The 26,024-nt window shown below is 37.1% G+C and overlaps 2 protein-coding genes across 5 annotated transcripts in view; one reads left to right on the top strand and one right to left on the bottom strand.

The window, feature by feature from the left end:
* Positions 1-412: 412 nt before the first annotated feature.
* On the top strand, positions 413-6,714 carry LOC110380569 (zinc finger CCCH domain-containing protein 13). 2 transcript variants are annotated; one of them, XM_064034524.1, is made up of 7 exons: positions 413-627; positions 798-869; positions 1,140-1,258; positions 1,541-1,666; positions 2,270-2,470; positions 2,556-3,304; positions 3,535-6,714. In XM_064034524.1, the coding sequence occupies exons 1-7, from the start codon at positions 571-573 to the stop codon at positions 6,363-6,365; spliced, it is 4,155 nt and encodes a 1,384-aa protein (XP_063890594.1). In that variant the 5' UTR covers positions 413-570; the 3' UTR covers positions 6,366-6,714. The 2 variants fall into 2 exon arrangements, with proteins under 2 accessions (XP_063890594.1, XP_063890593.1); XM_064034523.1 differs by having other exon boundaries at positions 1,128-1,258.
* A 552-nt stretch (positions 6,715-7,266) lies between these two features.
* LOC110380553 (kelch-like ECH-associated protein 1B) overlaps positions 7,267-26,024 on the bottom strand; it is a 36,195-nt gene continuing 17,437 nt past the window's right edge. For all 3 annotated transcript variants that reach the window (XM_021340555.3, XM_049847031.2, XM_049847032.2), the window contains 10 exons: positions 21,772-21,936; positions 20,430-20,579; positions 18,766-18,882; positions 15,010-15,171; positions 13,524-13,715; positions 12,375-12,506; positions 11,570-11,649; positions 9,701-9,906; positions 8,600-8,776; positions 7,267-8,339 (listed from right to left, as the gene is read on the bottom strand). In XM_021340555.3, the coding sequence (XP_021196230.3) occupies positions 8,053-8,339; positions 8,600-8,776; positions 9,701-9,906; positions 11,570-11,649; positions 12,375-12,506; positions 13,524-13,715; positions 15,010-15,171; positions 18,766-18,882; positions 20,430-20,579; positions 21,772-21,936 (1,668 nt within the window). In that variant the 3' untranslated portion in view covers positions 7,267-8,052. The remainder of the gene's footprint in view (positions 8,340-8,599; positions 8,777-9,700; positions 9,907-11,569; positions 11,650-12,374; positions 12,507-13,523; positions 13,716-15,009; positions 15,172-18,765; positions 18,883-20,429; positions 20,580-21,771; positions 21,937-26,024) is intronic.

Genomic DNA, 26,024 nt, shown 5'->3' with positions numbered 1-26,024 from the left:
GAAGGGTTGAGGGGAGAGGTAAGAAGCTAAAGTTGCCAAACGTGAGACCAATAGCGCTCTTTGTGAACGTGGGGACAAGTGGAACTAAAATGATGCGCGCTATCGGCGCCATCTTGAAACAACACCTTTCCGATAACAGGAAAGTCAGGAAACTAAAATACATAGTTTTTATTATATTTTTACAGTTAATTGATGGTTATTCATTACAGATCAATTCAAAATTTTGAGAATCACAAACTTTATCTGCTGTACGAAAGATTGGATGTGCCTGATGCCTGCCAGCGCTAGCAACAATTTTTATCACGCGAAATGCTTATTTAGTCGATTGGACACGTCTCTATTTAAAAAAATCGACAATGTTAGTCACTTCACGAATCGTTTGTGTCTGTCACTGTCATACTGTCAAGTGTCATTGTCAAACGAGCGGAGATCTATCTAGGCACTTGACGAGCGAAACGGAATAGCTTTTATATAAAAAACTGCGTTAATAAATCAGTTAATTGTTTTCGTATCTTGTTAAAAACTACCTGTTATTCTTATAGCCCATTTCTAATTACATAGTACTTCGCAATGGAGGGCATTTATGACGATTTGAGCAATTACGAAGACGTAAACGCTGTTCATGAGGTACCGTGGTTTAGCGCCAAAATTTCATGTCATATAATTTTTCAGATTTTGCACCTTGTTACTCAATTATTGTCTCATAATAATACAATTATTTCTTAATGTATCTTGTTTACTCTCAGTTAAACATAAAATTGCAGAAACTTGCATTAATTTACGTATACTTTTTTCAGCTGCGTAATGAAAACAAAGAATTGAAAGTGAAGCTTGAGGAACATGCTGCAGCCATGCAAAAGCTTCAAAGAGTAAGTGTCTCATCAATGCTACTTTTACAGTCATGGGATTTTAGTTCAGTGGGGATTTTTAAGTTGAACTAAACATTCATATCAACTAAACATAATACTGTACTCACTCAATTTCCTATGCCTGCCACAAGCTTAATAACTGACGATATTGAAGTTCAGCTGTTGCTTCCATGTGATATCATTACTGTTTTCCCTACCCTTTGCATTATGGCAAAGTAAGAAAACAACACATGAATGGATAGCACATTGATATTGTAGCAAATATTACAGGATTATGACACCTTGGAGATGGAATTCAAGAAACTGGAGAACAACTACTCTTCATTGTTGAAAACTGCTCGGTCAGAGATTGAGAGGAAGAACCAAAGGATTACACAACTTAATTTGGAGTTAGTATTCATTTCTATCTGTATTTATAAAAATTGAGGACACTTTTCATTGTAATTTTATGACTCAAAAACGGGCACACCTATCCAAACCAAATGTTTAGGCTTTGTTTGGATTATTTAGTAAATGGTTTATGTAAAATTGGCACAAAATTGGTTCTTCATTTATATATGTACAGCCACTAGTTATATACAAAATATTTTTATAGTAGTATACATATTTTTATTTGCTTAAGAAACTTTTGAGCACACAACATCAGTATAAACAATTTATCTTTGTTTTAGAAAAGACACAATGGTATTAGAAGCTTTAAAGAAAGGACAAACTATAAGAAGGCACTTCAACAAAGGTGTACCAAATAATCAGAGATACAATGAGAAACCTAATTTTCCTGATAATAGGAAAGAAAGGTAAGAATATTTTTTTGTTAAATTATGTCCAAGTCATCTTTAATATAATGTTATTTTTTTAATGGCTCTCATTAACCCCTTGTATGCCGCTGCGTAGATATACGCGAGACATAATTTATTTTCTATTGTTCTCTAATTAGTGGCATTCAAGAGGCTAAGGATCTTTTTTATGCATATAAAAGATACCATCAAGCATTTATAGTAAAAATCAGACTAGACTCAGATTTCAATGCAAAACTTTTAGATATTGCATTTTAAGGTTATATGGTTTCTAGGCATGCAAGTGTTTGTTGAATAAGCTTATTGTATTACAGCAAATCATGCATGTATCTTCAAATACTATGAATTTTGGAACTGTATAGAATTATATTGTTAATCTATACTAATATTATGAAGCTGAAGAGTTTGTTTGTTTGAACGCGCTAATCTCAGGAACTACTGGTCCGATTTGAAAATTTCTTTCAGTGTTAGATAGCCCATTTATCGAGGAAGGCTATAGGCTACTTTTTATCCCGGTACGGGAAGTAGTTCCCACAGGATGCGGGTGAAACCGCTGGCAGAAGCTAGTATACAATATGCATTATCCAATCTTTGCTGTTTCAGATTTGAACCGACTCCAAGAGACACAAAGGACCTGATTACTGATACTCATAATAGGAATAAGTTTGAAAGTGCGGGTGCAAGAGATGTATGCACTAGTAGGAACACTAATGTGGTACATAAAAAGACTGAATTCAATGAAATGCCTAAAATGCAGGCAAGCAGCATCCGGGATAGAAGGAAGTCTACACCTGCTGCATGCAGGTATGTTTGATTGGCATTTTTTCTTTATTTCTTTAATACTTCATTCATATGTCAGTAACATTGATCATCAATATTTTAATTCCAGCATGCCGGGTGACTACTTTAGTTCAGACGAAGAAAACAAACAAAACTATCAAGCCAAAGATACAAGACCTGATTATCCACCGATGGATAAGTTTGACAAGAGATATATTAATAAACATTCTCTAGATAGACATAGCAATAAAACTTCAGAAACATCCAGTTTTGAAGACAGAGCTAATAATTACCATGAATACTCTTCGAGGGATTCAAGGGATAAAGTGAGATCTGGTAGAAATATGGCAAGCAGTTCATATAGGGCCCGAGACAAGTATGAATTGAAACCAAGGAAGCCATATAGCCCTGACAGAGGAATGAAGAGGAGTTACAGAGAACATCAAGATGACTATCGGAGACAAGAACGCGGGAGATATCAAGCAAGATCACTGGAAAGTCCGCCACCTGAACCTTACAGTCGTCACTCACGTCGCTATCCGGAGCCCCGGCCCTCGTCTGACTCCAGACATGGCCATGATTATGAAAAATATACATACCGCCATGAAGACAAGTACTCTTCTAAAAGTAAATTATCCATGGATCACGATGAGCCACAAAGTAAAAGACTGAGAAGGGAATCATTTGGCAATCCTGATGCACACTCCAGGGAAGACAGGACCAGGTATCACAATGAGAAAGAGTCCTCGGAAGGCTACCGCAACCCTGAATTTTCGCCACATGAATATGAAACGTATCGTTACTCCTGTCAGTCACCAGATTTAGAGCACGCCGACGCAGCTTCAGCCGAACCAATAGGTAATATTTACTGAAGACTCCATTTATAGACCAGACCACCAAACTACCATATACAATAAGGTCATCATGTCTGTGCAACTGAAACAGCTAATAACAACTATAGTTATAACAGCTACTTGTCAATCCGAAAGCCTTTATATTAAATTTAATGTTGAAATGCTTATTTGTTATTATTTATTTAAAAAATATAAGTTGAGTAAGTTCTACAAGTTAATCATTCGCTTTTGCAGAAATTAAGACTGCTACTACTACACCCATACAAGATCCCCGACTGACAGACAGTAAATATATTTTGAAGCAAGAACATGGAAAGGAGACAATATCCACCACAGTGGGCAGAGATATTGATCTCATACCAATTGACAAAGCTAAGTGGAATATGACTCCAGTTCAAGTCCCTTATGCTTTAATGCAGCAACCTTCTGAATATAGAGATGACATTGTTAAACAAATTTATATGGACATCGATAGTCCAAATGCCGATGCACATTCAGCAGCGGAATCAGTTCCCTATAGTTCTAATGATAGTTGTAACGAAAATTACCAAGGTAGTATAGATGTTGCAGTAAGGCTAGAAGAAACAGATTTTAATTCAAGACAGGGAACAGATGCTCATTTAAAAGATTCTCAACATATAAACAAATATCGGATTCCTAAAGTTGGGCAAGATAAAATAAACGCTCGAAGCCAAATGGATTTTCAACATATTGAATTAGGCTTTACTGAACCTCATATTGCGAACATTCATAATAAAGTTGAAACTGAGACTCGCGTTCGAAAAGAATTAGTACATAGCCAGGAACCTAGAGATTGGCGTGATGATCGACGTCATATGAATGAAGATTGCGGCACAATGGAAGATAAAGTTGGAATTCAAAAGCGAAAAGCTAATCTAGCTATTGTTGCAGATGATTTAGAACTAAGCGACGACAATAGCGACCATTTTGATATTAACCGCCACACAGTTTCGGAAAACAATCCGAAAAAATCGACAGCACAGCTAACTGCCATGGATGTTACATGTGAGGTTTCTGTTCAAAGAATAGATAAAGATTCATCCAAAACTTCTTCGGACATTGACCCATTTGAATTGCACAGTGTTGGGGAAGTCAGAAATGATGAAGCTGGCTCTACTGAGAGACATAAGACTAAACTTAACCCAAAGGAAGTAAGATGTGAGGATTCTGTTCATAAAATAGAAAAAGATCCATCTAATCCATACAATGCTGTCAAGGAACTCAAAAATAAATCTAATAGTAAACTTAATACTAAGAAAGTTAAAGGTGATGATTATGTTCATAAAGTAGAAAAAGATTCATCTAAACAATTTGTTGCTGATGAAGAAATCAGAAATAAAGAAGATGACTGTACTAGGAAGTCGAAGAGTAAACTTAATAACAAGGAAGTTAAATGTGATGAATCTGTTCTTAAAGTGGATAAAGATATATCTAAAACATCGCTGAGTTTTGACTTTGTTGATGACGTCAAAATTAAGGATGCTGACTGCGCTAGGAAGCATAGAAGTAAAGTTAACACCAAGGAAGCTAGAGGTGATGATTCTATTCATAAAACAGCAAAAGATTCATCTCCAACATCTTCTAGTTTAGAAACTGTTGAATCGAATGTTACCAGAGAAGTGAAAAATAAAGATACTGACAGTGGTAGAAAGCACAGGGGTAAACTTAATACCAAGGAAGTTAGAGGTGACGATTCTGTTCACAAAACGGCAAAAGATTCGTCTCAAACATCTCCGAGCTTAGAAACTATAGAATTGAATGATGCAGCAATAGAAAAAAATAAAGATGTTGAAAGCGCCAGGAAGCATAGGAGTGAACTTAATACTAAGGAAGTTAGAGGTAATGATTCTGTTCACAAAACTGCAAAAGATTCGTCTCAAACGTCTCCGAGCGTAGAAACTGTTGAATTTAATGACGCCGAAGAAGTAAAATATAAAGATGCTGATAGCGCCAGGAAGCATAAAAGCAAACTTAGAACCAAGGAAGTTAGAGAAGATTCTGTTCGTAAAACAGCAAAAGGTTCATCTAAAAGATCTCCGAGTCTTGATTTGACTGATGCTGAAAAAGCAAAAAATAAAGAACCTGACTGTACAAGAAAACAGAAGGGTAAAAGGAAAAAATCTCAATCCGTGGAGATTCCCAAAGATTTGATAGAAAGTATAGATGCCGTTCAATTTTCAGAAAAGAAGGTAAAAAACAAAAAGGAAAAGGAAGGTAAACCTAGAGAAACAAAGGAAACATTTTCTGCGCTCTTCGGAGATAGTAGCAGTTTGATGACTCCAGAGGATTTAGGAATACCTATGTATGTACCTATTTCAGAAGACGCGCAGGATGCAGTAGACATAAAAATAGACCGAATTATTGATGCTCCGACACAAGAAGACGAAGACTTTCCTGCCATTGTTCATAAAGTAAATGCCATAGAAATGACGGAAGAAGCAACAGCCGTAACCCATGACGATAAACCTACAGATGTTCCACAAAATTCTAACATGAAAGAAAAAGAAGGGTTTGAACAAATAGGAGGTAAAAAGGCCCCCAAAAAGAAAGGAGTTAACGAAAGTTTATTGGTGTCTATTAATATAGAACCCCATGAACTTCCATCGCCTGTTCTTTATGAAAATATGAACCCTGGGACTGATTCTAACGAACCGCCTGACATTGTTAAAACTGTTGTAATTTCAACAGGGAAACAGCCTGAAATAGAGTTCGATAATAGAGAACTCACAGTAACCCCTATCACGGATGTGGTAGGCGATGAAGAACAAACCGCTGCAGATGTTAGTCAGGTTCCAGCTTTCAAGGAATTTAAAAGACTGGACTCACTGAAAGCTTTAGCTACGTCTACACCACACAAAGATTTTCCGATATCAAACCCAATAGAAGCGGGTGTTATGAAACCTATTATTGTTTGTGACTCTAATAAACCTGTAGAACAAGGAGTCAAAGAAAATTGCGCGAATACTTTAGAAAGTCAAGACGCACCTGACGTGAGAATCTTTGTGAAAAGGCGCAGAAAACTTGCGAAGCGGCCAGCCACTTAGCAGCCGCTGACTGACTGTATTAGGCTTGTAATCTGTGAAGTGTGGAATGTGGAGCTGAGTAGGAAGATTCCGTGTGACTTGTATCCGCACTGGATGTGTGCAGCGGCCGGCAGAAACGTTGTAGTATTTCATTTAGATTGTATTTAAGTTACCACCGTATTTGAAATAAGTTCAATAATTTCTCTATTTATGTAAATACTAGTTACTTTACTCTCTAGATGGGATCCTTGTCTATTTTAGTGTATGGCTTATTTTTGTATTAAACATGACAATTCTTTTAGAATGTTGGATAAAAGTATGATTTTAATAGAAGCAATTTGTTGTTCCGGCAGACATGACCGTATCTAAATAGATAACGCAAGTTCCGTGATTTGTGGAAAATCAAGTGAGTCACGTTAGTTATACTTTCTGTGACTTCACATAAATATTTGATTGATTTTAATTACAGCATTATTTTTCTAGTTTTTTTGCACCTGGAACCAAAACAGTGGGTTCCTCCCAATGGTACACTGTCTAAAATGAACTCACGTCATTAATGTAGATATCTGTTGGTGTATTCTTGGATTATTTTGATTCAGACATGATTGATGGTGTGAAATTATTTCGGCTGTTCAGGTTTTATTCGTTTTAATTATCCAGACGTGAATTGTGATTAAATATATTTTAAGGAAAAGCTCTCATGTAAATACATATGTAGTTTCAGAAAAAGTAAATATGTACTTAATTGATTATAGTATAAACGTCAGAGTGATGCTAGAGTGTTCTATTGTTGTGTAGTTTATAAAAGAATACAAACTGGTTTTTGTTATATTCAGTACATAGCATAGTTTATTCAGTGTCATAACAAGCTACGATCATGAACATAGCGCTAGACGAGCAGTATTGAAGCAAATAAAAATACTTGTTATATTCCCATAACAGTCTTTATTTTTCCTTATGAATTACAGTAAATTATATTTACATTTTCAATAGTTTCTATCTATATGATACAATGGAAAGAAAGATTAACACCTAAGCTTATAGGAATTTGTACATAATTATAATTAATTAATTTAAAGATACATTTAATTTCCATATCAACTTAAAACTATTTACAGTAACCAGGAAGTCTTTTCAAATTAAAATATTTGATTGTTTTATTGATTCGCAAATTGGTAATTCTTTAGTGTCCGGAGAAGTAACACAACATTAATATTATCCTACGCCAATGTTTTAAAATTATATAAGATCGTCGATTTCAACAAGTCAGTAGTAAAACCTAAAATTTTGTTAGATATTTAACTTGGTGTATAATTCTTCCTGTTACTAACATTGGAAGATTACTTTTATTCATTACAACAAATAATATTTCTTATATTATTTGGGTCTGCTATCTGATAACTCGGAACTCAAAATCGATCGGTGATAACCGATTGTAAAAGATGACACTCATGTGCTCGACCGTGACTTTGATGGTCGCTCAATTTTGATATCGGCCGGTGCAAACATATTTCGATAACGGCGCGTTGAACTCCGTTAATTCGAAAAACATGTTTGTTTCAATTTGATTTAATAAATAGTATGTAGCTCTGAGAGCCCGATTGAAGCGATAATTGTAGCCGGATATCAATTTGAGATTACGGAAAGTGTACGTCCTTAGAGTCGCGCGACGTGGCCGCGGGCAGGCGTGGTGGTGCGGCGGCGGCGCCTACAGGTAGTCGCTGGGGGTGCGCGGGTTGCACAGCGTGCCGATGATGCTGTTGGCGGTGGGGATGTCGGGCGCGGCCTGCGGCGCGGGCGAGGGCCGGCGGGCGCGCTTCTTGATGACGGTGGGCAGCGCCTCGCTGGGCTCGGAGGGCGGCGCCACGTGCTGGTAGCACACCGCCGACGCGTGCCCCGACCGCACCGACGTCAGCGCCGTGCCGCTGCTCCAAGTGTTCGTCGAAGGGTCGTACACTTCTACTATGTCTAGGAACGACGTGCCGTCGTAACCACCTGTTGGAAATAATGACGTCATTAGAAAAATAAAACCCTTCAATATGAGAAACTGGGATGTTTTTGGGAGTTGTTATTTAATTGCGAGTCTGAAATCTATTGTAGGTTGATTCGTTACTTTTGGTTTTTGGTTAGGTACATGTTATGTTGATTCTAGGTTGATTGTCATGTATTTAACAAATATTGCAAAACAGTAAAGGTAACGTCATATTTAGGCCCTTATGCCTCAAAACCCATACATTCACCAAAACAATACTAACCTAATGCATATAACTTGTTATCGAGCACAGTGAGGGAGAGCGCGGATCGCGCGATATGTACAGGCGCCACCAGCTCCCACACATCACGTTCCGTATCATAGCGTTCCACAGAGGCGAGTTGCTGCGAACCGTCGTACCCGCCGACTACGTAGATGTATTGGTTCATTGCTGCTACACCTAGAACAAAGAAATAAATGGCTTAGTTTATTACGAATATTGTTTTTATGATATTGGCAAATGCTGTGAAAATTGCTATTTTTTGAGAGTCAAGTATTCATATATAAATTGTTATGGTTTGTCTATGACAAAATTTACTAATTGTCTATGGATTTGACGGGTACAAGAAACATTCCCTGATATTGAAAACAGCAGCGTTCCGACAATAATATCCACTACTTTTTCAACCGACACAAAGATTAGAAATTAATGCACGATTAGTTTCCGTGACTAATGGGTTTTCATGAAGAAAAGAAATAACTTGGGTACTGTTTCAGCGTGATTTGAACTTTAATGTTAAATAAGTGATTATAAAACTAAAAACTTCTGAAAAGTCATACGATATTTATTTACAGATAGAGTTATCATAAAATACACTACTGCCTGATAAAGGTCTAAAAATAAATGACTAATGAAAAAAATATATTTATTTACGAAATATTTAAACTGATATTAAAGGCTGATATTTGAAATGCCAAAACAGGCCAATCATTTTAGTATAAAAATTATGTAGGACCCAAGACCTGGTAATTGATAATATGGTATATGACCAGAACGAGATCCCAGAACGGGGATATAGTTACTTCTGGTCATACTTCGATTAGAGTTTTTTTTTTTGGAAATAAGTTCCGGGAATAAATTTCACGGAACGCTGGAAACAGCAAGTACATACATATCCTACTTATATTATAAATGTGAAAGTTTGTGAGAATGTATGGATGTATGTTTGTTATTTAATCACGCAAAAACGTCTGGACCGATTTGATTGAAATTGGGTCTGTAGATAGGTGATACCCTGGATTAACACATAGGCTACTTTTTATCAACGCGCCACGCGGGCGAAGCCGCTGGCGGAAGCTAGGATGTAAATAAATATAAACTCACCAGCCCCACTCCTAGCAATATTCATAGGTGCGACTTCATTCCAGCAATTATTTTCTGGATGGTAGCACTCCACGGACGCGATTCGTCTGGCGCCGTCGAACCCTCCTACTGCGTACAGCAGTCGGTTAACCACGGCCACGCCGACGCCTAGACGAGCGCAGCCCATTGATGCTACTGACGTCCACGTGTCACGCTCGGGGTCGTAACTGTGGGGAGAGAGAAATTCATTTAAAAACATGTTTTATTGCTATAATGTATGAAGAAGTGTTCAATAGTAGAGGTTGAGCAGTCAGTGTAACCAAGAAGTAGGCAGTCGCTCCTTGTAAAGCACTGATATTCAGAAGTATTTTTTTTTATAACGACGTCAAAAATCATCGAATGACCCCTCCCGCTGTGGGTTAGCAGCGGCGAGGGAATGTCAGACTCTTACTGACTAAAAACCGTCGTGTTCCGTCGTAGGCCTTTTTATATGCCAGGGCCGCGGTATCTCTTTCGAACAACCCGCAGCCCCGGCAGACTTAGAAGCATCAGGTTGGAGACCGGTTGCAAACCGACCCCAACATAGTTGGGAAAAGGCTCGGGATGATGATGTGTAGAGGTTGAGTAACTGGCCTAACAAGATTTTAATTGTTAGTTTACATAATATTCTAATTATCTCTTGATTTGCTTACTAGACATAGGACGTTTGCCGCTACTTGTATGGGATTAGAAGTCGTGCTAGCCTAATGGGTAAAGCATCAACCTCTCAAGAATGAGTGTTGGATCGATTGTAGATCAGGCAAGTACCAATGCAACTTTTCCTAGTTTGTACTTTCTTAGTATAGTCTGATTAAAAGGTGAAGGAAACCATCTCGAGGGAACCTGGATTATGAGGCCTGTGCTCAGCAGTGGGACGATAAAATGGCCGATGATGATATATGAGGCTAGTGACAAAATTCTAACCCTGATGGGGAAATTAGACAATATTGGGAACGGCCGTAAAATACCTATTCAAGTATCAAGATTGTATCAACCATAGAAACTATTAAAAGGCCTCGTGACTTTGCCGGCCGACCAAAGAAATCCTCATACAATTCCAATCTAATCTATTCCTTAATGTGCCATACATAAAACACGATTTTCGTTAAACTCGCTGTAAGTTATTTGAGTATCGAAGCACATCTGTTTAGGCATACGTACATTCGCGCACGTAATGTACACGTTGCAAAAAAACTAAAACCTATTTTGTTGGTAATTTTCCTTGGAAGCCAATATTCCGAGTCATGCTTATTGGGTATATCTTTGCGGCAAACTTTACCTGTATTTTGGTTTATTGCTCACAACATTTAGGTATATATTATATTTAATTGCAGAGCGGAAAGTGAATAAACAAACATTATTCGCGCGAAACAGGTTGTTATCATTTCTTTGTCCGAGGGGAAAACGCTATATCTTTAATAAACATCAGATAAAGTTGAGTTTTGTCTACTCATTGTTATCGCGTGCATTTGTTTGAACGGAAATTGTAATATCGCACACATAGCTGAACAATCACTCACTAGAACCCAATGTTGACCGAGATCAGTTTAATTGGCACTTAGGCCAACTAGGCCACTTAGGTAAGTTTACCGATAACATAAACGTCCGGTTTCTCTTAAAATAACTGTTACTTGAACTTGAAAATACATAATAGGTATACAGTTCTTTTAAGAAAAACTGACGTTTGTCCTAACTAACCGCAAAGCTGATACAGCTCTCAAAAACTTATGGCGGATCGGAACATCGCGCGAATTTGTCCATAAACCATTTTAGAGTATCAGGGGATAAGGGCCACGAGGTCGTTCTTGTGCTTTGAAGGCTAAATTTAGTTACTTAGTAAACTATGCTTACCATTCTACTGATTTGTGGTATTCAGATCCTGCACTACCGCCAACAGCGTATAATAGTCCATCCATTACAGCTACTCCTACCTGGAAAAATAAAATATTATTATTATTACATACATACAACGAAGGGTTACATTGAATGACAGATTGACCATAAACTGTCAGATAAAATTTTGGGCAAATAAGTTATGGCAATTCGCGATGACACGGCAAGACTTTTATCTATAAAAGCGATGGTTTTATGTATTAACTGTTGTACGCGAGGATTTTATAGTTAGAATACCCGTGTAAAATTTAATATTGGTCACAGTGAACTAGACATTTTTTTGTCGCTTCATCTTTCACCAGCAAAAAGTTCTAAGTCTTGTGTCAGTATGAGTATGATTGTTATTCACGATAAGAACTAATAGATCTAGTTCAAGATATAGTAACTATGACTCATTTTACTGCTGGGCAAAGGCCACTTCCGAAGTTCAAATGATTGTACTTTGGTCTGAGATTGCTATTACCGTTTCCGGGTAATTTCGCCTAGAAATTATAATACGACCGAGATAATGAATTATACAGCACTGTTTATAACAGTTTTCTTATTCTATTTCTAACTTTTATGCTGTGTCATTTTAACATGAGCAGTTTTTGCACACTAATTCAATAATATTATTATTCATTTATTCATCATAGAATATTATGCGAAACTATTTTTATCTGATTTCCCGCCATAAAAAAGAACAGTCCATTTTCAATTCAAATTAAGAACATTATCCAGCCAGAATGTACGTATGCTATAGACAAGCAAAGAGGTTACATACCCTGTGCCTGGGCGTAGACATAGGACTGCATGGTCTCCAGTGTTCCGTGGCGGGGTTGTAGACGTCGACCCAATCGCTGTCGTAAGATGAACCAGGTGATGTGTTGCGACCGCCGACAGCATAGAATAGACCCTGTAAAATTAATAAAACATTATTATTATACGAATATGTCTTTGAATGAGTAACTTTTTTAATAAACGGTTACATGACACTAGCTGTTTCACCAGCGTCCCGAGGAAATTACTTCTTGCACCCGGACAAAAAACGTAAGCTATGTCAGAGAAGTTCCTTCAAAGTCAGTTTTTGGCGTGAAAGAGCAACAAATATCCATCATCAACTTTGGGATTCTTAATATGTACTTTTGTAATACAACTGGTGTAATAAATACTCCTGACTGTTGACAGTTTACTCTTGAATGTACCTATATCAAAAAATCAACCTTAATGCCTCCGTGTTTACGGAGGCATTAAGGTTGATTTTTCTGGGTGTTAAGTTAAGCTACTTTTTCGTTTGTTTACAAACCCAATAGAGACCTTATGACAATTCGTCACATTCCTACAGGATCTCCAAATTACAATTTGAAAAGCAAATTAGGTATATGCGAAAATGATAAAATGCCGTGTGAGACTGATAAAACCAGCTAATACCTACATATTATTATTAACGATGACGTTAAAATGTAGCATTTTCGCCGTCGTCATAGTGACTTGTGAAACCGCGTATATTTGCGCAGTTCGGTGAACGTGCGAGCGCCACAAGCCGCGCACTTTGCCTTGTTTATTTTATTAATATACTAGCTATGACTGCGACTTCACTTTTTGGTAATCGTGAATCAAAAATTAGGCTATGACTGTGTTCGGATTATAAATAAACTGAGTTTAACTTACATGTCATGACTATAACAGAAAACTACGCTTTGAATTTGTCAGTTGACTCTTTTTTTAAGGTGGTAATAAGTTGAAACACGTTAATATGTACACGCTATATTTGTGGTCTTATAATCATAATCGTATCGTTTTGAGTCTAAGGAATCGAAGTGGTCCTAAGATCGAAAACTAGAAAAAAAAAATCGCGAGAATATTACAAGCCAGCATCCATGTCTTAAAAAATAATAATAGTAAAGTAACATGTTAATTATATCAAACTGACCTTTAAGAACGCAGCGCCCAGCCCTGACCGCGGCACGGTAAGCCTGGGCAGCGTTGTCCAACAGTTGTCGTCCAAGTTGAAGGCTTCGAACAAGTCTATCGAGTGTCGGAAGTAGCCGCCGGCCACGTATATGATGCGGGGTGTGTTCGGTCGCCGCTCTTTTACCACCGGCTTCTTGTGTAGCGTGAGATCCTGGTGAAATAAAAGTTACTTGATAATCGGGTCTTTGGCAATTTGAATCTATGCTACTATTATAAAAAGGAAACATTTGTTTGTGTACCCGAAAGGCTCCGAAACTATAGAACGGATTTAAAAAGGTTTTCACTCTTGGGAAGTTATCCCTGGGTGATATACCTAAGCTACATTTTATCTGGTTACGGAAGAAATTTCCTCGAGATGCGGGACAAACCGCAGAATATTCTATGTTGCCGTAACCACGGAATCTTTGAGTCAGATTGTATAGGTTACTTTTGGGCAAGTGGTATGCTCTACTCTTGGCCTACCATTAATAAGGTAAGTAATTTGTAATTTCACGATTGTATTAAATTGTGTTCAAGTTAAATTAAGAATTCAAAAGTTGTTGTTTGTAATCTTTTGTGGGACTCGAATTCTATGGTTCAAGCAAGCAAGTATGAGAAAGCCTACTTGAAAACTAATAAGTTTTGCAAATAATAATGTCATAAATTTTTCTTATCATTGTCTACCAAGAGTTGTAGGTAATGTATCTATAGAAGCCTGAGCGGATGTCATAAGAAATTTCACAACATTTTTCTTGTCTTATCGAGGATAACTTAAGATTATAAAGAGACAATCGAATTAATGGAAGTCCTGATAAGTAACTGGGAAAAACCAGTTCTCACATATCGTTTTGAGATAAAATCTTATAGGTATTAAAGCGCCATATGTGAAGAACATATTTTGCACGAGCTGTTTTCAGTAGACATATTATGGGGAACTGGGTAGTAAATAATAAAGTTCTTTGGACAAAAACTGAGGCATAATGTTGTACGCAGTGTCGCGAGACGTATAAGTGCATGTCATGTGAGGAAGGTCGGTTATACTGGCGGGGTTACTAGGGGTCAACTAATTTTTTATTCACGTTAAATTTCACTCTTATATACTTGCACATAAAGTCCAGTTTCCTATATCAGTTTATACATTGTAACTTTTTATGAAGGTGTCACAATAATGGATAAAACTTTTGCGAAATATGCGATGACTATGTATAAAATGTCTGCGAATTTACTACTGATAAAATCTCTATCCGCTTGTTTCGAGAACAAAATTTCGTGCACGTACTTGCTTAATATTAATAATTTATAACAATTAGGACCGAGCATTATTTACTACATATTTTCCCTTCTTATACAACTGTTTGACTTCCATTTACACTCAAAATAATACTTATAATACAGTATCAGTTACAGCTTTCATCAATAGTAGAAAACCTTTATACATAAACCTAGATATATTAATGAGTATTTACCTTAAATATTTTGGCGAGGTATTCCCGACAGGCGGGCACTTTCTTCAGTACTGCGCACGTGCTCATTTGCTCTTTGAGGAAACTTGGTGTAAGGTATTGACACCTCACAGCTTGTAAGATATGTTCCATGCGGGGATGCCTCCTGTCTTCATCATACTTCACCTGTGCAAATTATATTAATTTATCAGTATAATTGTGCTAAACATACTAATGAACGCTAAATTAGGGATCAAATATTGAAGGCGGATAGGATCTTGTAAGCAGGATGTTTGCTGTTCAATCTGCTGAATGAAATCAACGAAATGCTGAGAATTGGTGTTTAAGGAAAAATAAGTAAAATATTACAGATGAGGTATAATTTGATTGAGTTATCTATTTGTCAAATAGGATCTAATGCCTCATTCAGACGTTGTTGTGTCATCTATCATAACATAAGGCTATGTAGCCTAAGGCTATGAAAAATGTATGTACATTTCCCATATAAAAATCAATAACCTGAATCAATGAATAATTCAGTAAATGTAAAAACGTTACAGACTACATTATTTACTCATTAGTTATAAGATGACTGTACAGGTTATTGTGAATGTCATCGCACAATACGTACAACAATGAGAGCATGATTCTCATTTTCTTTATTTACTTAATCGCACTGAACTAACAACGCGTGTGGCTTCACTGAATATTATAATAATCACATAGATTCTCGTGAATGCCGACCTATTTGTGTTAAGAGTTAGATACCTTTAGGACGGACAAAACGTGCTAACAATTCTACGTTTCATAGTACATGTGACTGAACGATTTTTTCGCAAGTTTGTACGCAGTTCGCGTCGTCTGTTTACATGTACCTACCTACCCAATATATTTGAACATGTTATGTATTATGTAAATAAATTTTAGCCTACTAATGCGCAGACGGGAAAAAAGTTTGCGAGATGACGTCTTAATTTTCGCGCGATACTTAGATTACACTGCAAAATTCCCACAAACGTCATCGAAATTATAAAAACATTGGCGCGACGGTTAAAGATAAGTTATTACCGCTGTTTCTCTCACCCGTGCTTAATTATTCCTTTATTACGTGATGCGAAAATATTGTATTCGTAGAAAAAAAAATGGTAAGGTCTGATATCCTCAGAAGATAAGATGTCTGAGTTTTTTCCTGTCCTATTAGATCACCGATTTTGTTATCCATCAATTAGTACATTTTACGATATACTTTAATCACCCAATTAGTTTGTTATTGGTATTTCACAATTATGGCATTAGGTTACAAGCAAAAATTTTGTTTTTATAAATTTTAATTGAATAGCCATTATGTGTGGCTGGTTTCTAAAGTGGACTTTAAATCAAACTATAGTCGAACGTTGTTTTCAATGATAACAAAATTGAAAGTCATGGTATTATTTACCTAAATTGTCACTTCGTACCAGAGTTCAACGATATGTACTGCGATAAGATAGTCAGTCAGCAATCGCACCATTAGTGGGCTGCATTTGGCAGTCGACCGATCGGTCGTTGCTCTACAATCTTACAGGGAAAATCATAAGAACCCATAAACAGTATTAGTTGATTATTATCGTTATTAGCTCATCACGGGATGAAGAGTTTGTTATTGCGAGGTGACGCAACTGACCTCGGGTTATTGGCACAAATCGCTGTCTCTCAACACCAATACTCAATATTCCATGAAACATTAAAACGTCTGAACACGCAATAACAAACTGAATTGACAATTTACTTTGCGATATTAACGGATGTTGAGGAATTTACTTATCATGATAGCGGTTACACCATAATTTATTATTACCATCATAATGTAGTTATACATATTATATCAATATTATCAATGTTCTGATAATTTTTAAATGTTGTCAAGTAATGATGGGCTAGGTATGATATTTTGTACAACATTTTCGTACCACGTGGTGTAAAGAACTTAGAACTTTGTTAGATTTCCGCAAAAATCGCTTGGTCATTTATCATGCGCTGATCATAATGAAATAAAACATCCCACCAAAAACATTGAATGTAAAAAAAAAGCCAATCCTCTACGCAATTCCTCCACCGTAAAAAGTTTTGAGATCGCATAGAAGCCAAGTCCTGTTCAACATTATTTGTAATAATAAATCAATATTTTGTGACTATATCAATAGTTTCGTTCACTTTACAATAATATTGACTTGGCCATGAGCACAATAAACTATAAATATAATACAGCATATCTTGGAGAGGTGAAAGTCAAACATGAAGTTTAAAATCAAATAATTAAATACTTTTAGTTTATTCGATTGTTACTAAATGACCGACAGTGAGTATCATCCAACATCAATGAACTGCACATGTACTATGGCGCATGTTTAGTCCATGGTGATCTCAAATTCCAATCAGTCCAATCGTAAAATCATGTCCATAATATATATTTATCAATTCAACACATTATTTCAAGGAGCGACTTTTAACTTGTGCTCATGGCCAAGACAATATTATTGTAATGTGAACAAAACTATTGATATAGTCACAAAATATTGATTTATTATTACAAATAATGTTGAACAGGACTTGGCTTCTATGCGATCTCAAAACTTTTTACGGTGGAGGAATTGCGTAGAGGATTGGCTTTTTTTTTACATTCAATGTTTTTGGTGGGATCTAATTTATTTTTTGTAGGTCTCTTTCTTCTCTTAGTATATTACAAATTAAATTAACTTACATGCAAGTAACTAAATATATAACAAACTAAATATTTACACCTAAAGTAGCACGTAAACAACATTTTTTTTAACTAAAACATTTCGAATTCTTGAATCGAATATCTTTTAGAATAAAAGAGATCTATTTCAGAGGTAAATGGCGCTATCACATGAAATTATTTGTTTTTTTTAAGTACTACTTATACTAAGCTATGTAACGAAACCATAGCGCGATTTAGACCAGAACAAAGCCATCTATCGAGCGAGCATGCAGTATTTATTGCACTGCATTAATATGAAAGATTTATCTGGATTTTATGATTATTCATTTCATTTTAACCTAGCTTTTTTATTCATATGTATGTATATTTAATACATAATAACAATAGTGGTATATTTTATTACGTAACAATAAAACAAATAGTAACATTTTGTACATAAATAAATAACAAAGTTATCAATGCAGTCAAAATACATACACAATGTTCTTGAAAAACCGCAAATATAAATTTGTTTCCTATTTTTTTTTAAGTTTTAAGGTTTTTATAATTTTCCCTTTATATGTAGCTAATAACCTATCTTGGTGCCAAATTTGAAGGTTCTAAGTTTGCTAGAAGTACCTTAGACTTTTGATGATCGGTCAGTGAGTGAGTCAGTGACAAAATGGTGTAACTTTGATCGCTCATAACTCGTAAACTATTTATTCAAATGTCTTGTAATTTTGAGACTGAGCTTGTTCTAATACTTACTCTTGGTCATCGAAACCTTAAACTCTTAGCTTTGTTCACATGGAAGATACAGGGGGCTGAAATAGCCGCGAAACGCTTCGAGAAAAGATGGTACGGCCGTGCCCGTTTTGCTCGAGTCTTGGCTGGGGCACTGCCGTGCCCTCAGATACAACACCGTATGTCTCTGCTAGTGACATTTAACCTACTTATGGACCAATACAAGATTCAGTTTCAGCTTTTATAAAAAGTTATTTCAGCCTAGTGGTTATTAAGTTATTAATATGAAGTAATTGATTATTATTTACTATTTCAGTATCGATGTAACAACTTACCCAACTGAGTACTGCATTGTAGACTTCCCTCTCTTCTCTGACGTTGAGTTCGTCTCTGCGAATCATACATATTAACTCCTGCGGCGTCAACTGTAGGAACTCTTCTTCTTGACATACCTGGGAACAAATAAGAGATTTTATTTTATAGAATTTGTAAAGCATACCATTAATGAGGCAAAATATTTTGGACTCGAATCGTAAGGATCATTCCAAAAAACGATTTATTTGGGAGTACAGAAGTGCGTAGTTCGGAGATAAAATTAAAGAAGTAAAAAGGTAAAAAAATAATATTAGTATAAGTTAATACCTATATTGCTTGCTTATAGTGGTCTGAAATCTAAGATTTCCTATAGCAAAAGTAGATAAAGATGTATTCATAAGATTTCCAAAAACAAGGCAAACATTTCCACGGTAGGTACACAAAATGAATCATATAAAGCATACCTAAAGCCTATCGACCAGTGGTCGAAAATCTAATCAAAAACAGATAGATTAAAATCTAATATGATAAGGTTAGGCTCGGAGTCCGCGATGACAATGCGCGTTACAAGGGAAACCGTGCGCAAAACTTATAGAATTACATAATTCTACTGGATTTATGGGCCTAAATAAAATAAATATATCAGTAGGTGAAGACTGTAAATATCGAGGTGGTGATGATGATGAATTTCAGCAATCACGGGCCATACCCGTGACTCTCAAGTGGCGAGCGTCAGTTGTTTTCGCAATTTTCTTTATCAATACAATCCATTTAAAATTGGCGCGTCATGACGATATATTTCATCCCCAGCACTCTTTATACCAGTCACGTTCGCTTGTTGTTGCTAACGTTTTATTGTTTACTTTAGGTATCAAAGCTGCAGCTGTCACCCACGTCATGCGAGGCCAGCATGAAAATTGTAAATACTATTTCTGATAATATTAGGGAAGAACTTGTCAGTTATCACCTTTGTCGTAGGTATGACTAAGATATCTAAATTGATTTATTTTTACCGTTAGCTTGTATGACGCGGTACCTCTATTTTGATAAGGAATTTACAAGTTGCCATACGAAGCTTTTCACAAAGGCATTCGAGTCCTTAATATCCAAAGATAAAATGAAATTTGCGGTCCCGTCGGGCTATGAGAGTGAAGGAATAGAGAGTGCACCTGTGTCTGCGCAAATGATTGTGCATTGTAATTTATGTCCTGCAGCTGGCTGATCTCCTAAAAATATGCCAAGGTGTGTCCTCAAATGTTAATAGGGGGATTACATTAAGTATTTATTATATCTCACGTTTCTCAAATTGAAGTGGCGCTTAACTATCACGTTATCATATGAAATAAATTGTTTTGTAATGACATAAAGTTAAATAATACTTTTGGTTACGTCACCATCGTCTCGCAGTATTCAGGAATTTATTACACATATTTGTTTTAAGAAGTCGGGAGATAAGGCACTGAGTGGAGGTGTGTGTTCCTAGTAGACTAATATTAAATAGGCTGATGCAATTATGAAAGAATTCCTTCCGATCCGAGAGCCGACAATTGAAGATCAACTTCGTTTGGCGAAAGAAGAAGATTGCTGAGCCCAAGACCTCTGATAGTGGACTCACACATAATGAATAACAATTAGGCGATTATACACATAGGTACAATACAACAGCATAAGCATAAGACCTTACCTGAGTAAAATGCCTCTCAATGAACTGGTTAGCTTTCTTCTTAAGGTCGACGCAGCCGTGCTGTTCAGCGAAGTTAGCGATGCCGATGGCATTGGACGGGTCCAGTTGGCGCTCCAGGAAGGCACAGCACGCGTCGATCACGTTCGTTATCTGTCGGCACATAGCTAAAATAAGTGTAGATTGCTAAAGTTAACCAATCTATGTGGACTTATGAACGGGCTTTTGAATGATGAAGAAAGAATTAGAAGGATCTATGCTGTCCTAAGAAAATCATATGAATAATCTCTTGTGTATGAATGGCATCTTTGACAGGTTTTCAACCCTTGGAATTAAAACAGAAAGCAAACTTATGTAGTTCATAGCTGAGCTGGCTTAGCTGTAGGTACTTAGTTTTCATATTTTAGATACACTAAAGTTTAAAAAGAAAAACGATAAAATATTCCAAATCCAGACCGTTTACCGAGTGTGGGATTTTCTTAGTTAAATATATAAAGTCACAGTTACTTAGCATTTATTGCAATCATTAATTAGTCATTATCATTACAATAACTGAGGTAAACTACGCAGTAATGAATCAAACTATGTTACTGAAATTCAGGGCCAGAAGCCTATTTAGCAGGTTATTCATCACATAGAACAAAATGAGTCTAATGACCTCTATTTCAGTCTGCCAGACAAGAAAACTATTGTCCGTTGCTTTAGAAAACTATAATCGGTTCAATGATTTTAGACCTTGTTACGTCTTATGAAAATGGTGGTTGGATGAGCGAAGTTATGTAACATTCAGAAATACTCCGTTGTTATGTAATTTGGATTCTTTAGCAACAAAGAAAGGAAAAGAACTTGTCAACAAGACTATGTTGTTTAAGTTACTCAGTAATACTGTGTTTACGATTGTCCTACCAATTATCATCACGGTAGTATTGGACAAAAAACTTGTTTGTAAAATAAGTACGTTCACTGATATTTGGGGTTTCCCCATGTGTAAGTACCAGTCTCTTCCTTCCTTTTAGCAATTTAGATATTCAAACTAGTTTATTGACAGCAATGTTAGAATCAATTTTTTTTATTAAATTATTCCGAGTCAATTTGAATGACGGGTCTACTGTCTAAAATCTTTATATTCAAAAGTAATCTAGTCTATCTGTCTGTGTGTCAACATGATAAAAAGGCCGAAACACTACGCATAAGGCATGGAGACAGATTGATGTAGAGATATAGAGTAGGATAGAGGACCATATACGCGAAATAGTCTCCTCCTAAACAGCGTGACAAAGATGAACAAAAACTGATTTATGGTAACTTAACCTAATATCAAATAGTAACACAACGTATGACTTACTTGGAACATAGTAGCGGCAGGCAGGAGCTGACACACGGTGATCTCCGTAATCCTAATCTTCCCGGTGTAGAGGAAATACACGAGCCACGCGATGGCTGAGGGGCAAACTCCTTGTAGCCGCACCCGCGACATCTCGCACTCCTTCAGCCCGCTCGTGAACATGGCCTGAGGAACAAATGACGAATTGTTATTGATTTTTGAGCAGATATTCGTTAAATAAAAGCGCGTTGGTGACTCTAAAGGTAATATAAATTATTTGAAGGGATAAGAAACCAGACTAACTTTACCAAAAGGTCGTGTTATATGGTAGGGCTGTAGGGATTAAGAAAACAGCCACTTCATTCATACATGGTAGTAGCTAACATACATGGTAGCATCAGGTTAAGTTCGTGTAGATGACTTGTTGTGTAGTAGTGGATTGTACAATGATGATGTGTGACAATGCCCTTATGTTTCACAAAGCAAGGAGACAATAACGTTGAGGTATAGACCGAAATCACCCGGTATAATAACTTCTCAGATTTTAAGTTTTATTTATAGAATTCAATACCGATTGGGCAGACCTAAATAAAATCCCCGCTTTAATATCTTCTCAAATTTTAAGTGCTATTTATAGAATTAATATCATTGGTACTCTCAGACTCCGAGCCTCAGTTACCATCGGTGAGTCATCGTTAGGAACAATAGTAATTCTGACGAATCATGACTAGTTGATCTCAGACATTTTGACCTACACCGTTATGTAACCGTTCCAAGACAACCCCAGGCTGTAAAAATTTTCGTTTTTCCTAACATATATAAATACCGCAGGCTTCCCCCGAAGGGGAAGAGGTTGCGCCCCGCCATCCGCGCAACCCTGTAGAGCTCGTCTCCTTACTGGACGCTCTTCCACCTTAGAGGGCCATGCATTAACTTTACTATTAGTCCCGCCTAATAAAAACTAGGGACAGGGGTAGACGGGACGTCAGCAAATCAAATCAGACTTAACATGCAGGGTACAAATTGAATTACAGATACTAGTAGAGAGTGAGAGGAGTAGCAATCCTACCTAACATAAAATATACATAACGCTTGCGTACAACAATGTATGTTTCAATCTACACTTAAAACTACAATCCCCGATTAGTGACATGGGCTACCACAGGGCAGTTGGCATGTCGTACGTGTACCGCCAGGACTAACACAGAAGATTCTAGCGGTCACGTTCCCTATGATCTAAATGTCTTACCCAATCCTAAGGCAGGGTATTACGAAGTACAACTGCCATTGGGCAAGACAGTCTCCAGCCATGCTGGGCGCGTGCTCATATTAAGCCCCATCGCGAGCCTATTCACCCTTTACTGGTATATACAAATCTAACGCAAGCGCAGTGTATCGTCGGTCGGTGGCAACTTTCCTTAGAAGCGCTATTGGTATACACCGAAGTGGTATTTCGTCACTTCCTCTTCCTTTAATCTGCCCCGTTCTTGACAGGCATCGGCGATCCCCCAAACCTAGCCTGTCCCGTATGTGTGCCTTGTCATCTACCACCTTATATCCAAGCTGGGCCCTAAGGTATGGTGGCAGCTGACGCGACACACCCTAGCGTCCTTTGGGACGGGTCTATCGTTCAGTTCTAAGGTGCTTGGTGAAGCCTACCCTCCCTGGAAGAGTGCGTACAACAAATGCAAGACAAGGCCAGCTGCCGGTTTGTCAGTCCATGAGAAGTAGCTTTAACTAGCGTTTGGTTCAGTTGGATCTCGGTACCAGATAAAGCATAGTTATAAATAGCACACGGCATACGGCTAGTGCCGTATAGTAAATATATTGCGATCTGTCAATGCGGTTCTGCCTTCTAAATGTGTATTCGATATGATAGTATTCATGCCCTAGTCCACGACAATGTTGTGGGTGTGTAGATGTATTATTAATGCAAGTGTAGTAGAAGGCCTTCTCCGCCTCCCTATAACCAAACGCATGTCAGAGGTACCTCAATGTAGTCAAGAGAGAATATGCCAGACAGATACATATATTTAGAAGCGCAATACATAAATCAAAGCTCAGTTTCCTTACGCTTACGCCAGTGCACAGTATCATTACGCTTATTGCCAAGTCTCGTTTTACGCTTTGCTATAATTAAGTTCAAATATCAAAGTAATTAGAAATAACAGCCTTGGGATGCCAGTCACGGTCTTTGGTATACCTGGAGCCAATGTAATAATAGGGATCACTCACCAGATATCTGCTCATAGTAACTTGTATTCGTCTTACTCACCGGACCATCACCAAACACGATACTCACACATTCTTCCCGCATCACTTACTTGATAGAAACTATTATATCTTCAATATAGACTCCCTAATAGACTCGACTACAGTATTTGGTTACTAGTACACTTCGTGACTCAGCTCCGACTGTCCCCATTTCAGTTCCCTCAAAACCCTTGTGGCCTGCTATCCCTTCCTACATCCTCGCAAGTCCCACCTTCGGCGCTGACTCCACCCTGTTCTTAAGGTCCTGTTTCACGTATTCGTTTATTTGTTACGAGATAGATTTATTAGTCTTTTTGTACACATTCTCAATTGTTCTAAGTATCGTTGTCGGGGTCCATTTGGGATTTGGCACATGTGCACTTCTATTCAATACTGAGTCCTTTGTCTCAAGGTCCTAATTGCCTTAACGGTTGGCATCGCTTGTAAGTTCTGCTTAGCACATGTTTGATTGCTTTGCTGTGAGAAACTTTCAGACCCTTAAAATATTTTGTTAAGTTTTTATTGCACTCCATGTCAGCCGGCAAATATCCCTACCCATAAAATAGAAAGTTAATGTGTTCTTAAGAGGCCCGTCATCGTGGCGCCTTGTAAAATAAATTAATATTATTTGATAATATTTAGGGCTAGGTGACGACAGTCACATTCCCCCCTCTGAAAATCAGACGCGTGACGCAGTACAGCGTATGAGATTTCACAATAGGCCGGAGAGCTCCTAGCATCAGTCAGTTAAAACATAAGGCTTGTCTAACGGAATATGTCCACCAATAAGATTCTTACTAGATGAAACAACGTTTTGATGAAATCACTCTGGTTCTGGTCTAGTAGAAGAATCTGCGCATGCTTATAAGTTGAATATACATACCAGAGTTTCTTCTACTAGAGCTTTTCATTATGGCACCGCGTTACCTTCCCTTATCAACTCAGCCTACTACAGCTGCTGAACTTAGGCCTCTCCGTCGGCGTCGTGATAATTATTGCAGCATTTTTATCCTGGAATAGTTCGCACATGTACTAATTAGAAGTTGATTCTAATTGGAAGTTAATATAGTGATAGTTGTATAATTTATTTATAAGAAAATTCGTCCCAACTGGGTTTACCCCCCTCCGATTCTAAGAGGATAGAGCCGGTTGTAAATCAACTAATAAGACAGAACATTGAACAAACATTAATTCAGTTCCCTTTTTTTTTCCAACCGATTTAAATGGAAATGCCAATATATGTCTGTCATTAAAAGATACACTGTGCATTCCACACAACCGTGATAGCTCATGTCCACATTGATTCAATCATCACGAGCTGGAATATGATTCAGCACTATCGATTAACTTAAATTAATTAATTTAATTTTGGAAACTTAGCTTCGCAACTGCATCCACACTAGGGCTGCTAGTACGTAGGTACATCAGCCGACGAACGCACACGACGATTTTGATGAAACTTTGAACCCAAGCGACGCAAATTTATGCCGAAACTAAATAATATGTAGGCTCGTACATGAAGACTGTAGTGTCCTGGAATTTAAAACATAACCAGCCAAGTATCTATTTATAGAAGACAGAGGCTATATCAATAGCCACACAATATACTGTTTTCCTACGTGTGGAGGAATTACAAAGATAAGTATTTGAATCACACGTAAATACAATTTAGAGGAAGCTGTTGGTTCGTCAGTTAAACCAAAAGTAATTATATACGTCGTTATATACTTATATAGAAGCGGGGTTTACAGCCATGACGTTTATTTTCTTTAAAGTACGCTCAGTATTCTTACACTAATTCTATCCTTACGCTTATGCAATTACACTTTGTCATTACTGCCAGTTACTGTCAAGCCATCTGCCAATTTTTTTCTGTCCTAGTATTTCACATATTCATTTCTTTCATACTTAAAATCACATACATAAATACCTGTAGGCTGCACATTTTTGTTAGGGACTCGAACCCATAACTGTATTTCCATCCATAAGGATGTACGATTCACGCCCTTGGTAATCTATGG

This window comes from Helicoverpa armigera, chromosome 4 (assembly GCF_030705265.1).
Source record: "Helicoverpa armigera isolate CAAS_96S chromosome 4, ASM3070526v1, whole genome shotgun sequence".
Classification (NCBI taxonomy): domain Eukaryota; kingdom Metazoa; phylum Arthropoda; class Insecta; order Lepidoptera; family Noctuidae; genus Helicoverpa; species Helicoverpa armigera.
Note: the sequence above shows the minus strand (reverse complement) of the source record. Positions and strands in the feature narration are given on the sequence as shown.

What these genes read in the sequence shown, in the direction of transcription:
- LOC110380569 (XM_064034523.1), top strand. Translation starts at nt 571, where the DNA reads ATGGAGGGCATTTATGACGATTTGAGCAATTACGAAGACGTAAACGCT. An exon ending in ATTACACAACTTAATTTGGA is followed by an intron (nt 1,259 to 1,540) that starts GTTAGTATTCAT and finishes TCTTTGTTTTAG; the next exon opens with AAAAGACACAATGGTATTAG. An exon ending in TCTACACCTGCTGCATGCAG is followed by an intron (nt 2,471 to 2,555) that starts GTATGTTTGATT and finishes TTTTAATTCCAG; the next exon opens with CATGCCGGGTGACTACTTTA.